Source organism: Eublepharis macularius, chromosome 3 (assembly GCF_028583425.1).
Source record: "Eublepharis macularius isolate TG4126 chromosome 3, MPM_Emac_v1.0, whole genome shotgun sequence".
In the NCBI taxonomy this organism is placed as follows: Eukaryota; Metazoa; Chordata; class Lepidosauria; order Squamata; family Eublepharidae; genus Eublepharis; species Eublepharis macularius.
In genome coordinates, this window is record NC_072792.1 from 173,524,222 (window position 1) to 173,537,016 (window position 12,795).

At 43.2% G+C, this 12,795-nt stretch overlaps 1 protein-coding gene across 6 annotated transcripts in view; it reads left to right on the forward strand.

Moving 5' to 3' along the window:
- The window catches only part of PICALM (phosphatidylinositol binding clathrin assembly protein), a 71,101-nt gene extending 60,060 nt beyond the window's left edge, over positions 1-11,041 (forward strand). For 3 of the 6 annotated variants that reach the window (XM_054974652.1, XM_054974654.1, XM_054974656.1), the window contains 4 exons: positions 92-115; positions 2,165-2,224; positions 3,618-3,722; positions 9,491-11,041. In XM_054974652.1, the coding sequence (XP_054830627.1) occupies positions 92-115; positions 2,165-2,224; positions 3,618-3,722; positions 9,491-9,505 (204 nt within the window). In that variant the 3' untranslated portion in view covers positions 9,506-11,041. Of the gene's footprint in view, positions 1-91; positions 116-2,164; positions 2,225-3,617; positions 3,723-8,173; positions 8,556-9,490 lie in introns of those variants that run through there. The other 3 variants (XM_054974653.1, XM_054974655.1, XM_054974658.1) reach the window with 2 other exon arrangements.
- Positions 11,042-12,795: the final 1,754 nt, after the last annotated feature.

Genomic DNA, 12,795 nt, shown 5'->3' on the forward strand with positions numbered 1-12,795 from the left:
CTAAAATGCTCTGTGTGTGTATTCTGTTTAAGTGCTCATTTCTAATCCAGTGTTATTGCATTATGTAATTGTTCTTCCTGGGGAAAAACAGAATGGCATGCATTTTCCACAATACGTAAGTGTACAAAACCTGCAGCCTCTTTTTCATTTTTTTTCTTTTTTTGCAATCAGATTGGCATGTGATTAACCACTATTGGTGCTGCAGAATCTCATAACCTTCCTGCTACTCCACATTTTTCTCCCTTATGTTCAAATCTTTGGGCATGATGGAAATTTGAGCAGCTTCTAGCATATCCAGATCTCAGGGGTGTCCTGCAGACCTCTTGACTCAAATGATGGCATGAAAAAGCACTAAGATTTTTCTTGCTTTAAACTGTCATTTGCTGCCAGATAGCTGGTGTGCGTTTGTGTGTCTGTACTGCCTTTGGAGAAAAATTGCATTTGATGAATCAATCAGATAAAAGGCATTTGTGTGTGTGAATAACTGCATGAAACCTCACAGGCTTCTGTTCCAACTTTGCACTTGATCCACTGTTTATAGAATTGATTTTTTTTCTCAAATAGGGAGAGACCAATATGCCCCAAAACACAAAAAGGAGTGAAAAATCCCTATTGTTTGGCTTCATTCTCAAAGGGCTGATTGTAACTACTGAACTAATTCTCTTAAAAAGAGGTCATTTCTTATTTCAGTGCAAAAAAGGGCATCAGAGTGATGACAGGCCCCTTTGAAGGCCATCAGTAACAAATCAACTCAATTGCTCATAAGTGTTAATATAATGAGAGCTAAAGAATGAAATTGTAAAGGGTTTTTTTAATGTATTCCAATGGTAAGGCGAGTTCCTTGACTGGCCTTTTAAAACAATTATCCTATTATATATGTGAGAGAGAATCCTCATCTGCTTTACCCAAATAGTTCTGCAGCAAATCTTACTAATTTAATTCTTGAGCTCTTATTATAGTGACATAACTACCTCATATCAGTCCTGTTAGCTTTCCTATTTTACTATTGGTCTTTCCCTTGTGCTGTTTTCATTGTGAGGAAAATCCAAAGACAGCCTTGGGCACTTGAAAGCCAACATACGAATCTCTGCATATGAATCTCCATATATAAGCATAATAGTTCACTTCAACTGCTGTGGATACTAATCACTACATCATTTCATTAACAGTGGTAGCCAGTAAGAAGATGGGTAGTAATAGACATCTGAGTTCATAGAAACCATCTTTTATTTTGCCTGTTTCTCCCCTTGCCCCCAGCTTTGTTTTCAGAGATTATTCTGGTAGAAAACAGATGCTATAGATAAGGCTCTTGTATGGGTGATACTCTACTAGGATGTGCACTTGTATGTCTCTCTACATTTTCATATTTTGTAGGGATTCTCCTGCTTCATATTATTTGCACAGTAGAATACAAGAGGGAGTCAACTTTGCTTAATTAGGGAATTACAGATAAAATGGCCGATTTCCAGCATTAGTGCTTTGGAGAGCAAGGTGTGAAGCACTTTTATTCTTGGTTCTTAAATCATGCCTAGTTAAGAGTAAGCACATAACCCCAACTTGGCTCCCTACCTGTAGCTCCTAATGAATAAGTTCCAGTCTGCAAAGGTCACTTTTGAAGGTTGAGGCTGGGAGTTATGAAGGAGAACACTAATTGTGCCAATTTGTATTTTTTTTTGCTCATTAAAGAACAGAACTTCTTGTGTACCCTACCAGCCATATACCTGCTGACCACTCTGCTTAGACCTTGGTGATTGTCTGGAAGCAGTCAGTGGGACCTTCCTTTATGGTTTTCATTAACAGCATTAGTGCGCTCACTACACTTGAATTAGTTTTTGGAGAAGATCCCCACCTTAAGCTATTTTAGGCTATTAGCCTAAAATTATTATTATCCTATTATCAGTTGAGCTTCCTTGGGCTTTGTGACATGCCTGTGCCCTGCTCTGGATCAGGCCAGACACCATATATAATTCTGCCTCAGTTTACCTTTGCATTTGTTTAATGAGAGAAGTGCTGTAAACTTGCCTGCAAGGAGGGCACTGTAGGCTTTGTAGTAAGAGGTCAGTGGTGGTTCATTTACTGAGCTGGTTTCTGGTTCGAATTAATGGCTGTTTGAGAGAACACCTTTTCTGTGTAGCTTATCACTGTTTTTTTCTCCCCTCATTAGGCACCACCTGTAATGGCCTATCCTGCCACAACGCCAACCGGAGTGATGGGCTATGGAATGGTCAGTAAATTCTGGTATTAGTTCAAAGCCTGTTGGAGAGGCATTTTATCTTGGGTTGTGCCCATTGTGACCCTAGAACCTTTCCAGCATCCTCTGCAGTGCACAGAGGTTCCTGGCAGGCAAATCAGAGTACACTGAAGAGTAGGAAGCCAAAATCCACTGATTTGTGGCTAAGTGCTTGTAGACTAACCTCAGTTGTGTCTGTACACCTTGAATGGGTTGAATGCAAATTTGATTAAGGAGCACCTTAAGCCGAAGTGTTTTGTTGTATAAAAATGAGCGTTGTTTTAGCAACTCATAACATCTAGTAAGGTTTTTAAAATCCGTATTTTGACACTTGGTAATCATGACGGCATATGTCTCTGCACCTAAAGGGCAGAGCTTTCAACGGATAACACACCCTCTCAACTGTTTGTTGACTCCATTATGTATCCATCTCTATACAATACAAGCTTTCTTCCTTCAAGTTAAGCAAAGCCGTGTAGTAGATAGCTGGAGCTTTAGTGTTTAAAAAGATACTTAAAATGTATGGTTAAAATGACTACTTATTAAAAGATCAGCAGAGACCTCAGAAAATGTAAAAATTTCAAATTGTCAGTACTGAAATCTGTATAACTACTGAGCAAGATCCTCTGCAGCTTTTGGTGCCATCACTATATGGATGACGTGGAACTCTCTTTCATTAACAAAGCAGTCAGTGAGAACTATCGCTGTCCCATCTCAGTGCCTGGAAGCTGCATTCATGGATGGAGGGATGCGAGCTGGTTGAACCGAGAAAAGATGGAAGTAATGCTAGTTGCGAATACAGACCTTGCAAATGTGGCCAAGAGTTCCTTCTTTCATTATGTCTTGCATTTTAATTAACTTTTAACAACATTTATAAGCAGTTACCTTCTTACTACATTCACTGTTCTAATTACTTTCTGATTTAATTGTTAAATGTGTTTAATACTTTATCGTGAACACAAAAAGGCTGTTTTGGAATTAAGATGGTCTTGTATAAAAGTGCATTAACCAGATACTGGAATTAATAAAGCAGAGGACTTTGGTGTGAACTGTAGAGACTGGCCCAGTTCTTCCTTTGATAAATAGTGGGGTGCGAGGCCAATAGGGGAGAGTGAAGAGTTTGGGTAAAGGATATGCAGGGCCCAGACAGTTCTGGGAGACGGTGCCAGAAGCTTTTTTTTAATAATTTGTAGGTGGCCGTAATGTGTAAAACCTGTTTCTGATGTTTTGTGCATTTTTTGCTCTGCAGATCTGCCTAAATAGATGTTGCGGGACTTTTCCTCTTTAGGATTACTTCCCTGTTTAGGATTACTAAGAGTCTTTTCTCATCCATCTGTGCTGTGGATTACCTTTGTGGAATTTAATTCTGTTCCATTCTCCAATTTAGCCATCCCAAATGGGAGGAGTACCAGTAATGACACAGCCAACCTTAATATACAGCCAACCTGTCATGAGACCTCCAAATCCTTTTGGTCCTGTATCAGGAGCCCAGGTGAGTGTGGAACTAGTCTGGAAGGTGTTAGTAGCCTATGTTGCCTGTATTGGCTGATAGCCAGCAGAGTTGTAGCAGGCTCTGTGTAGAGAGAGGCAAGAAAAAAATGGAGACGCATGGAAAGCCCACCGAGAATGCGATGGAGGAGGGCCAGTCCAGAAGCAGTGCCGGTGAAGGTAGTCCAGGAAGATGCTTTGCTGAAGAGGGGAAGGGATGGGGTGGTTAGACTTCAATTTCAGTCTTTAAAGTATGTGTGGGCACAGGAAACTTGGGCAAACCGCAGAAGTCTTAGTGGACCTAGAGATTAGCAGGGAAGATTAGGAAGTGGGTGATAACTAGTCGCTTGTGATATTTGGAAACAGTGGGAGTAAGAACAGCCTTCAGTAAGCAAGTTCTGCACTTTTACTGAAGAGAGATGTTGTGGGAGTGAGTCAGAGAAGATAGTTGGGTGCAGGGAGGCTGAAAGGAGAGGTTGACTTTCAAGAGACTTTCAGGTTCCACCAGTGTCATCCCCAAATAACACTTCTGTCCACTGAGTGTCAGTGGCTCACATAGAGTCGCTGAAAAGTGGAGCGCACGTAGCTACTTGTGCACAGTGGCCAGCCCAGCCCACTGGTCCTCACTGCATACGTGCCTTGCAAGACAGGTGCTCATGTGATTGTCATATTCCATGTGCAGGGGATTTTCCTCCTTTCTCTGAAGTTGCCTGCAAGAAGGCCCAAAACACTTGATTCTGGTAGAAAGTTGCTTGGCGGTTCTGGGCAGTCCTTCTTAGGTGGGACCACTATAGAATGAAACTTCTTAAATCTGTCCCATTCTGTTGTACAAAGTTGCTGTTCTTGGCTGCTTTCTTCTGCAACATATACTGCCTTCCATAAAAAAAAACTGGTCCATGTCCTACTTTTCAGCTGCAGTTTGTGGGTCCTGTCTTGCTTGCTACTCCTGTAGTCATAACTGGAATTTAAAACTACTCAGAATGGTAGACAGTTCAGTCATTTGAAAGGCTGTCACAGCTGTACTTAAATCAAGTTTATACCATGCAATGAAGTCTTTCAAATCTGCAGAATATCTATTTGACAAAAGATGTGACTCAGTTTGCCCTGATTCAGTTTGCCCTCCCTTGCCAGCATGCGTCAAGTCAGGCACTGTTGTAGAACCTCCGTTGCAGTGGTAGGTGAGCATGGAACTGTCTATGATGCACCCCTTTTGGTAAAATGAACAGATGTTGATTGAAGGGTTGCGCCCGGTGACTTGGTGAAGAGCTGTCAGAAACCATGGAGTCACTAAAACCAAAAAGTGGAGGTGGGGAGGATATATATGATATATGAAAGTTTTTGAAGGGAATGTGCAAGCTGGAGAACTTTAAAGACTGTTAACTCTGTCCCGCAGTTGGGGATGATCAGGGATGAAAGAGTCTGATTTTCTGAGTCCCAAACTGACCCCTAATCGGATGCTTCCAGTGTCTTCCCATTTTGAAGGAAACAGAAATTCTCTTATTCGTCTGCCTGTACTACACTTGAACACATCTGTAGGAATAGGAGAAATCTCCTGCCCTTGTAGGCATTTCCCAACATAGCTGAGTTATCAGAATTCACCTTGTTCCCCTCTGTCCTGTCCTCATAATATTAAATGTACTGGTTTCCACCTATGAAATTGGTTGGGGGGGTGGATATTGCACATGCTTTAGTGGTAGGGAATGAAGTGTGGGTTATTCTACCTCCCTCAGCATGCCATATACATTTTTAAGATGTTCAGAAGCCCTACATGGTAAGGTTGATCCTGGGAACTGTACCACTTCAGAATGCCGATTGGTGGTGGCGTGATTGGGTGCTCCCTGTGTTTTACATTAGTACATTAGGATAGAATTCTACCTCTGGCAGCTAGTTTTTTAGAGGCAAGGATTTTCTGTCATGCCTGCCTGTCTCCCTACCCTCACTTGCTTTTATTAGTGGTATGATCCCAGAAGATCTTGTCTCTCGTGTTTTTTTTCTGGACATATAGATTGACCTTGACTGTCTGTAACCTAATGGGTTTCCTCTGGAAAACCATGCATGTTGGAAGTGCAGCCTTAACTGGGGGCAGTTGCCGAATCTGCTGTTGGATCAAACAGGTTGCCGTTCCTATTCAGACTGGGTTCTGTTTCACTGATGTCAGATTTATGAGCATTTCGGGGGAAGAGAACAAAGGCCTGTTGTTGCGGCTTGTTGGCTGTCATGAGTAGTGGCAGTGTTCTAGCATTTTGTCTGCTTCCTGGTCCTTCATACTAGATGTATTGTGTACTTGGCATCCTGCTACAGGGTTCTGAGAGGGTCTCTTTTTTTAGTGACCTGTTGGTGTTGGCAGCTCTTTCATTAGCTAAGCTGCATGAGTGCGAGTGCTTGCTGTGTGACATGAACTGGGTGTGTTGGAAAACTAACTCGCGTGGGTGAGCCTTGACTTCGTTCCATTGCGAAGGTGAAAGAGGCCATTCATGGTGCCTCCCTCTCTGCTTGCTCCATCACTTCATCTGCACGATTTACAGTTCTTTTGCTGTTTGTATACCCACTTGCTCATCTCAAAGCATGCCATGCTAGAAATGCCACTTGTTTGGTCATCTTCAGTCCTCCCTACTCATTTGAGCAGGTCCTGGGTCATACAGGAAGCCTGCAAATGAGATTCCATGCAGTAAGAATCCTCCAAGATGAATAGTTCTAACATTGCAGCTGCCTGCAGAGAGCCGGGTTTTAACTCTAGTTTGCTGTCCCCACCCCCTGTTCCTTTTGTTGCTTGGGCTCCAACAAACCATATGCTGTTTTGAGGACTGAAGGAAGTCTTTGCTCGTCACTATAGCTGTTATTAAGAACCATCTAGCTATTGCAGTAACCAGGAGGTGTCTTGCCACCTGGAGCCCTGATGTTGGGGCAGTCTTGAGGGCTGCATCTAATAACATGCCTTCCATCTGGAGACACTTGAAAATGCCTCTGAATAATGGTTTCCCCACATGGAGACCTGCCTGTGTAATGCCTTGTTGCATAGATTGGCCCTTGCCATGTGGCCCTTCTGCTGTTTCCTAGCTGTCATCAGATATTCAGCCCAGGTATTTTAGTGGTGAGGGCTAACGCATACCGTGGGCTGGTGAAGGCAGCTGTCTCCAGGGAGATTGTTTCAGGCAGTCTTTACAGGGCATCCGTATTGTGAGAACGTCCTAATATGCGGTAAACAGAATGAGTTCTGCATATGGCGAGAACGTTAGTGCCAGCTAATAATGCAAGGCTGAAAATGTTTTAATAATCAGTGGCATATTGGGTATGTGGGTTGACCAAACAACCTGCAACCCAGATTGTTCGCATGTGGAATGTACTGTGTTGAGGGAGTCATCACTTGGGCATCATGGAGGCAGGTGAACGGCCAGAATGGAAGTACGGATTGCTTTCTTTCTGGGTGCATTTCCAACAACTGACAATTCTTTGAGAATGGGGCAGGGAGGGAGAGCAAATGGTAAAATACCTCGAGTCTAAAGTGTTCATTTAGGTGAAAATGCTCTGTCCCCCCCCCGTCCCCCCCAGGCATCATTGCAATGGAACTCTCCTTTGACTCCCAATCACTTTGCTGTTTGGGGAAGCAGGAGCAGTGGTTTTTGTTGTTGTTCTGCAGGACCCATCAGGCAGCTCTTTGGGCCCTTCTAGCACATCTCTTGATGTACCACCTCATAACCATAAAGCTCTTGAGGCAGTGTGTACAAAGGTAATCCCAACAATGAAGCAACAAGAACAAAACTCTCCATAGAAAGCTAAATAAAGGGAGTGGACAGCTTAGCAGACTAGCCAAAGCAAAATGCAGTTGTGGCCAAGCATTTGGAACAGAGTCAGCAGTTGCCATGTGCCGCTCTGCTGTGCATTCATGTATTTCCCCTTGCCATGGGATGGATTTTTTTCTAGCCAGCTGCAAGTAAGACCAGCAAGGGTTTTGTTTGGGCTGTTCCACAATCTGGCCCCTCCCTCTTTGCTACTCGAGTATCAAAAGCACGCAGGGCATCCAGTGACAGAGCTTGCCTCCGTAGAATGCAAATAGCATTGATCTTAAACAAGCGGGCTGGATGCTAAAAGCAGTATTTGAAGTTAAGAGTCTGGTTTCTGTCCACTGAACTGCACGCAGTTGTGACTTGTTGGGTCTGTCTCTTTTACATATTGGGAAGGTCTGCTATGCTGCTGGCTGAAGTGCTGGTGATGTTGGTTAGGAGCTCACTTCTGCCATGGATAGTGCTCCAACTTCTGCATCTGTCATACTCCATTTGGAGCAGGTTATCAGTGTTGCATGCAATTTAAACGTCTTCTCTCTCGGTTTTTCCTTTTTAACCAGCCCTGACTTGCCTTTCTTAAGCCTCCTCCCTCTCACTGCATCTTCCGCCTTCATATTTCTGTCATTCTGAGGCCTTCTTTTTCTCTTTCCCTCTCGGCCATCTTCTCTCCCAGCTGTCTGCAGCTTCCAGCCCATCCACTCAGAGGCCTCACAGACCTTCCGGAAAGGACCCTTTTGCAGAGGTCTCCCTCCAGGATTTCTTGTAAAACAACTTAGGTATTGCATGCCAACTCTGGGGGCACTGGCGGCTTGAATGCCATACAAGGTGGCTTAAAATGGCACAGCTGCCTTGTATGTCTTCCACTTCAATCTAACCATACTCATTTTAACATTAAAAGGATGTACTTGGGTGCTCTTGTATACTTGTGTGATTGACTTTAACAACCCAGTATGGGATGCAACAGCTTGAGTAGAATCCTGAGGACTCTTTTTTTTTATTCGTGTAAGACTTTTACTGATGGAATAAAATCTGAGAACCTTCTTGTTGAAAACAGAGATTCTCAATTGAGAGATTTTGGTTAGGTGGTTGTGGGTTGAGGAGTGGGCTTTTGTAAACCAGAAAGATGGTTCCTTATGATTTCCGCCCACTCCCAGACGGAACTTTCCTGCCCCCCCCCCCCAATTGCAGCCCACTATTGTTTCCTGAAATGCTGCTCCTGAGGGCCGGGAATTCACTCTCACCCCCAAACAGCATTAAGAGGTAACTCTGATCTGCAGTGAAAGAAGAATTTGCAAAAGATCCCTTTGTAATTCCTGCTCTGAGATGGATTATTTTCTCCTTAGACTCTTTCAGGAGTCCCAAACCCTATTTTCTGCAGCAGCGACTTCCTAGGCTTCCTAGCCACTGAGCCCAGTATAGGCAGAACTGATGCAGTCAGGGTGTAGTTGTATAATTTATTCCTGTTTCTTGGCTGATTTCCAGCCAATGAAGGGTTTTTTTCACTCTGTGGTAGAACTTGTGCTCTGCCTTGACAAGGCCCCATGTCCCATCTCCCCATTAGAATGGTCTCAGGAAGCAGGACCTCTGCAAGGCTGTGGATGCTGCTATTCAAATAGAAAATACTGTGCTGGGGGTGGGTGGGGGCTGGTGGCCTGACTCGGTGTAAGGTAACTTTGTATATACAGCACAGAGGTATGTTCAGCTGTGAGGTTAGACTTTAGCTACTTGTGACAAGTTTCAAGGGTTTGAGCCTGGCTGTCTTTGACTAATCATACTTGAAAATCTGGAATAAAAATCCAGCTGATTGAACAAGACAGGGGTAAGAGTTTCTTTTTCCTTGTACTGTGACTGTGATGATATTGCTACACCACAGGCCAATCACCTTTAGGTCTTTATTTCGTGTATAAGCCTTTGATTATAAAAAGTTAGTTTGGGGGCAGGAGTTGGTTGCAGGCAGAGAGATAATACGGATGTCTTCTTTTCTCCTTAGATACAGTTCATGTAACCGTGCCAGATGGAGGGGTGAGAACAGTTCCAGAAAGACCACGTGCTCAGCAGCCAGCCCTTCCTTCCAGCCGCTTGAAAACCGATGACTCTTAAACTCTCCTCTTCTGTTAGTCCAATCCAATAAAATTGCAAAAGGCCCACAAGAGTGGCGGAGGCACCACTCTAGGAAAGCCACTGAGTATAAAGCCAAGAATTGCCACAATTTTGGTGTAGGATCTTTTTTTCTCCCCCCCCCCCCCCACCCACTGGTGACTTAACATGTTGGTAAGTTTTCTTGCCACCTCTTTTAATAACCACAATTGAGAAAACACACACACACACACACAAAAAGAAGCATCTTATTCCACTAAGAAGGGTAAAAACGTGCGCCTGGAGCTGATGTTTGGATCAAAGAGCTGAGCATCCTATTACTGTTAATTCCAGTGACTTTTCTCTAGGGGATCAAATCCTAACTCTAATTCTACAGCTTTTCTCCTTCAGTCAACACAAATATTAGACTCAATAATGAAAGTTTTAACTTTTTAAAAAAACAAAGAATTATATATTCCGTTTGCATAGACATTCCTTTATGTATTATTTGTATTTATTTATGGTTATCAATTTAAGTAACAATGTTATCGCAAAGCCTCCTTGGTGGAGAAAAATGTGTGGATGTATACGGTATGTCTCCTCCTGGGGTTTTTTTGTTCTGTCCACAAGAATGATTCAGAGTGCATCTTCACCCACCGATACGCACCCAAACACACAGAGCACCGAGTACGTTCCTGGGTCTGAAAACACGAACGGTCAAACCTCCCTGGGAATCCGAGGTCTCATTTTAACGAACTGTTGGTTCTGATAAGGATTTTGGGCAAGGGGGGAGCAGCTGTGACCTGCTTGGAGGAGCGCAGGATTGCTCAGCCAGGCGCCAGCGCTTCAGAAGAGAACTTTTCCTTGCTTTGTGCTTGGCATGTAATTATCTTACACTTGATATACGGCCTTTCCAAAATGAATGTGAGGAATTGCTTTCACTTTAAAGACTTTCCTTCTTCTCTGTACAAACACTTCTGAGGTATTACGGGGGGAGGGTGTGTGTGAAAGAATGCCTTGACTCTTTTCTTCATTTGGCTAGTGCCGTGCCCATGATCATGTACTGTGGAATAGATTAAAGTCTCAAAAGGGAAGTGGCATCTTGAAGGGAACATTCATCGGGAAGTTCCCCTGCGCAGTTCTCCTGCTGAATGGTGGGGGTGGGGCTTGGCGCAGGAGCCCTTCCTGGTGCTCCTTAATTGTGTAGGTATCCTAGTTTTCTGCAGAATTTGAAGCAGCGCTGTTGATCGGTGCTTTGTGTAAATACATCATTCCAGTTTGGATGGCAAACGGGGCCTTAAGAAGGATAGTCGAAGGCATGAAAGCAATTCTGTACATGAACTAAGCATACTTGCTGCATTGTCTCCGCAGATTCTATTTTTGTTTAAAATGTTGAAATGTATGTTAGCAAAAAAGGGTGGATTTTCAAATAAAATGCAGCTTCCACAAACTTTTTGTTATGGTATGAAGGTCTGAAATGGTGATTTATTTGCCTTACGAGAGCCAACTGCTTTGGGTTGGTGAAATAGTCTCTAGGGTGGGCGTGGCATTGGTGGCAACATTTGTTTTTGTTTTTGGCCTTACCTATTGTGGCAGTTGTGAACTTGGAAAATGGCTAGGTCAGAATTCTCGGGAATGGTTTGCTGGTAGATATTCATAGTCAGTTAGCCTTTTAAATTGACTGCCCCAAAGTCCTGTGGTCAGAATAATTTATGCCTGTTGTAAATCTTCTGCCATTTGAGAGGGTGAATTCTGAACTGTCTCCAGGGCTGAAAGTCACCAAGTTGTAGCACCTGAGACTTGTACCATCATATTTAATTCTGCTGCATCTGAAGGGTATAGCTGCATTTGAGCTGCATCTGTTTGGACTGTCGGTAGGGGCTTGCTTGGCTGCTACCCTGAAAAACACACTCATAAAATCCCTACCCAAGAGAATGTTTCAAAGAACAGTCAAGGGTTTAATATTCTCACCAGTATTACAAGTTCTCTGTGTAGGTTTTTTTAATATGGGAGTATCTACCTACAGCGTGAAGTGGAACATCCCACATTAGTCTGCTGCCCACTGAAATACTCTCCTGCCACTGCCTACTGGTTAATCTGTAGCTCGTGTCTCTGTGGCTTGAGAGCTCCTTTATCTGCAGAAGGTACAGAGCTTCACAGTGAGAATCCTAGGCTACTGCTCCTCAGGTCACTTCAGATTACCAGTCTGTTCTGTTTTGTGGGCAGCTGAATGACTATGCCAGGCTCGAGCCAAAGGAGGAAGAGTGTTAGAAAGAAACTTTTACTGGTATTACTTGATAAAGAAAACGCCCAAGCATGTCTCTTCCTTCCATCTCTCTTCCTTTATGTATCTGAGCTGTTGGTACATTAATAGTTCGCAGACCTTTCAAAACTTTTTTTTAAAAAAAACAAGCATTGCTATCAAGTTCTTCTTGGAAAGCATAGATTCAGTACATGTCCTCTGCACATAGTGGCCTATGGAGGTATTGGCTGTGTTGATATGCTTTTTTTTTTTAAAGATTTTTATTTTTTTATTAACTACATTGACTAACAATACAAAGGGAGGGAAGGGGGGCAGGGGAAGGAAAGAAAAAAAACCAGCAACATATAACAACACTACACTACACATAATGCTTTCCCTTCATACTGCCATTAAAAAATTAAAACTTTGTATGATATTGATGGAGTGGCTGACCTTGCAAAATACAAATTACAATTCAAATTAAGTCTTCCTCCTCCCCCCTGAGTCTCGGACGCAGTTCTCTCTGAGCAGCTGCAGCCGCAGTGCTCGTTCCCTCCCCGCCCCTTCAGACTTCGCCTTTTCTTCTTGCTTGGTGTCTTGCTGAAATTCTTGATTTTTGTCCTCAAAGTCCCTTAATTGATCTTCTGATGTTATTTTGTAAGCTTGAACTTTGTAACTGAACCAAATACCTTCCGGAAATAGCCATTTGTACTCACGTTCCCTCAGAAGAGCTGCGAGCTTTTTATACTTAAATCTTCTTTTCCGAACTAAAAATGGGACGTCCTTCAGTATCTTAACTTTATTACCCAGAAAATCCAGATCCGCATTATATGAGTTGTATAGGATAGTGTCTCGGATCCTTTTAGATGAAAACTCGATGATGATCTCGCGAGGCAGCTGACGCCTCGTTGCATATTTTGAAGAAGCCCGACGGACTTCCAAAATGGCGCTTTTTACCTCTTCTTTAGTTGCCCTCG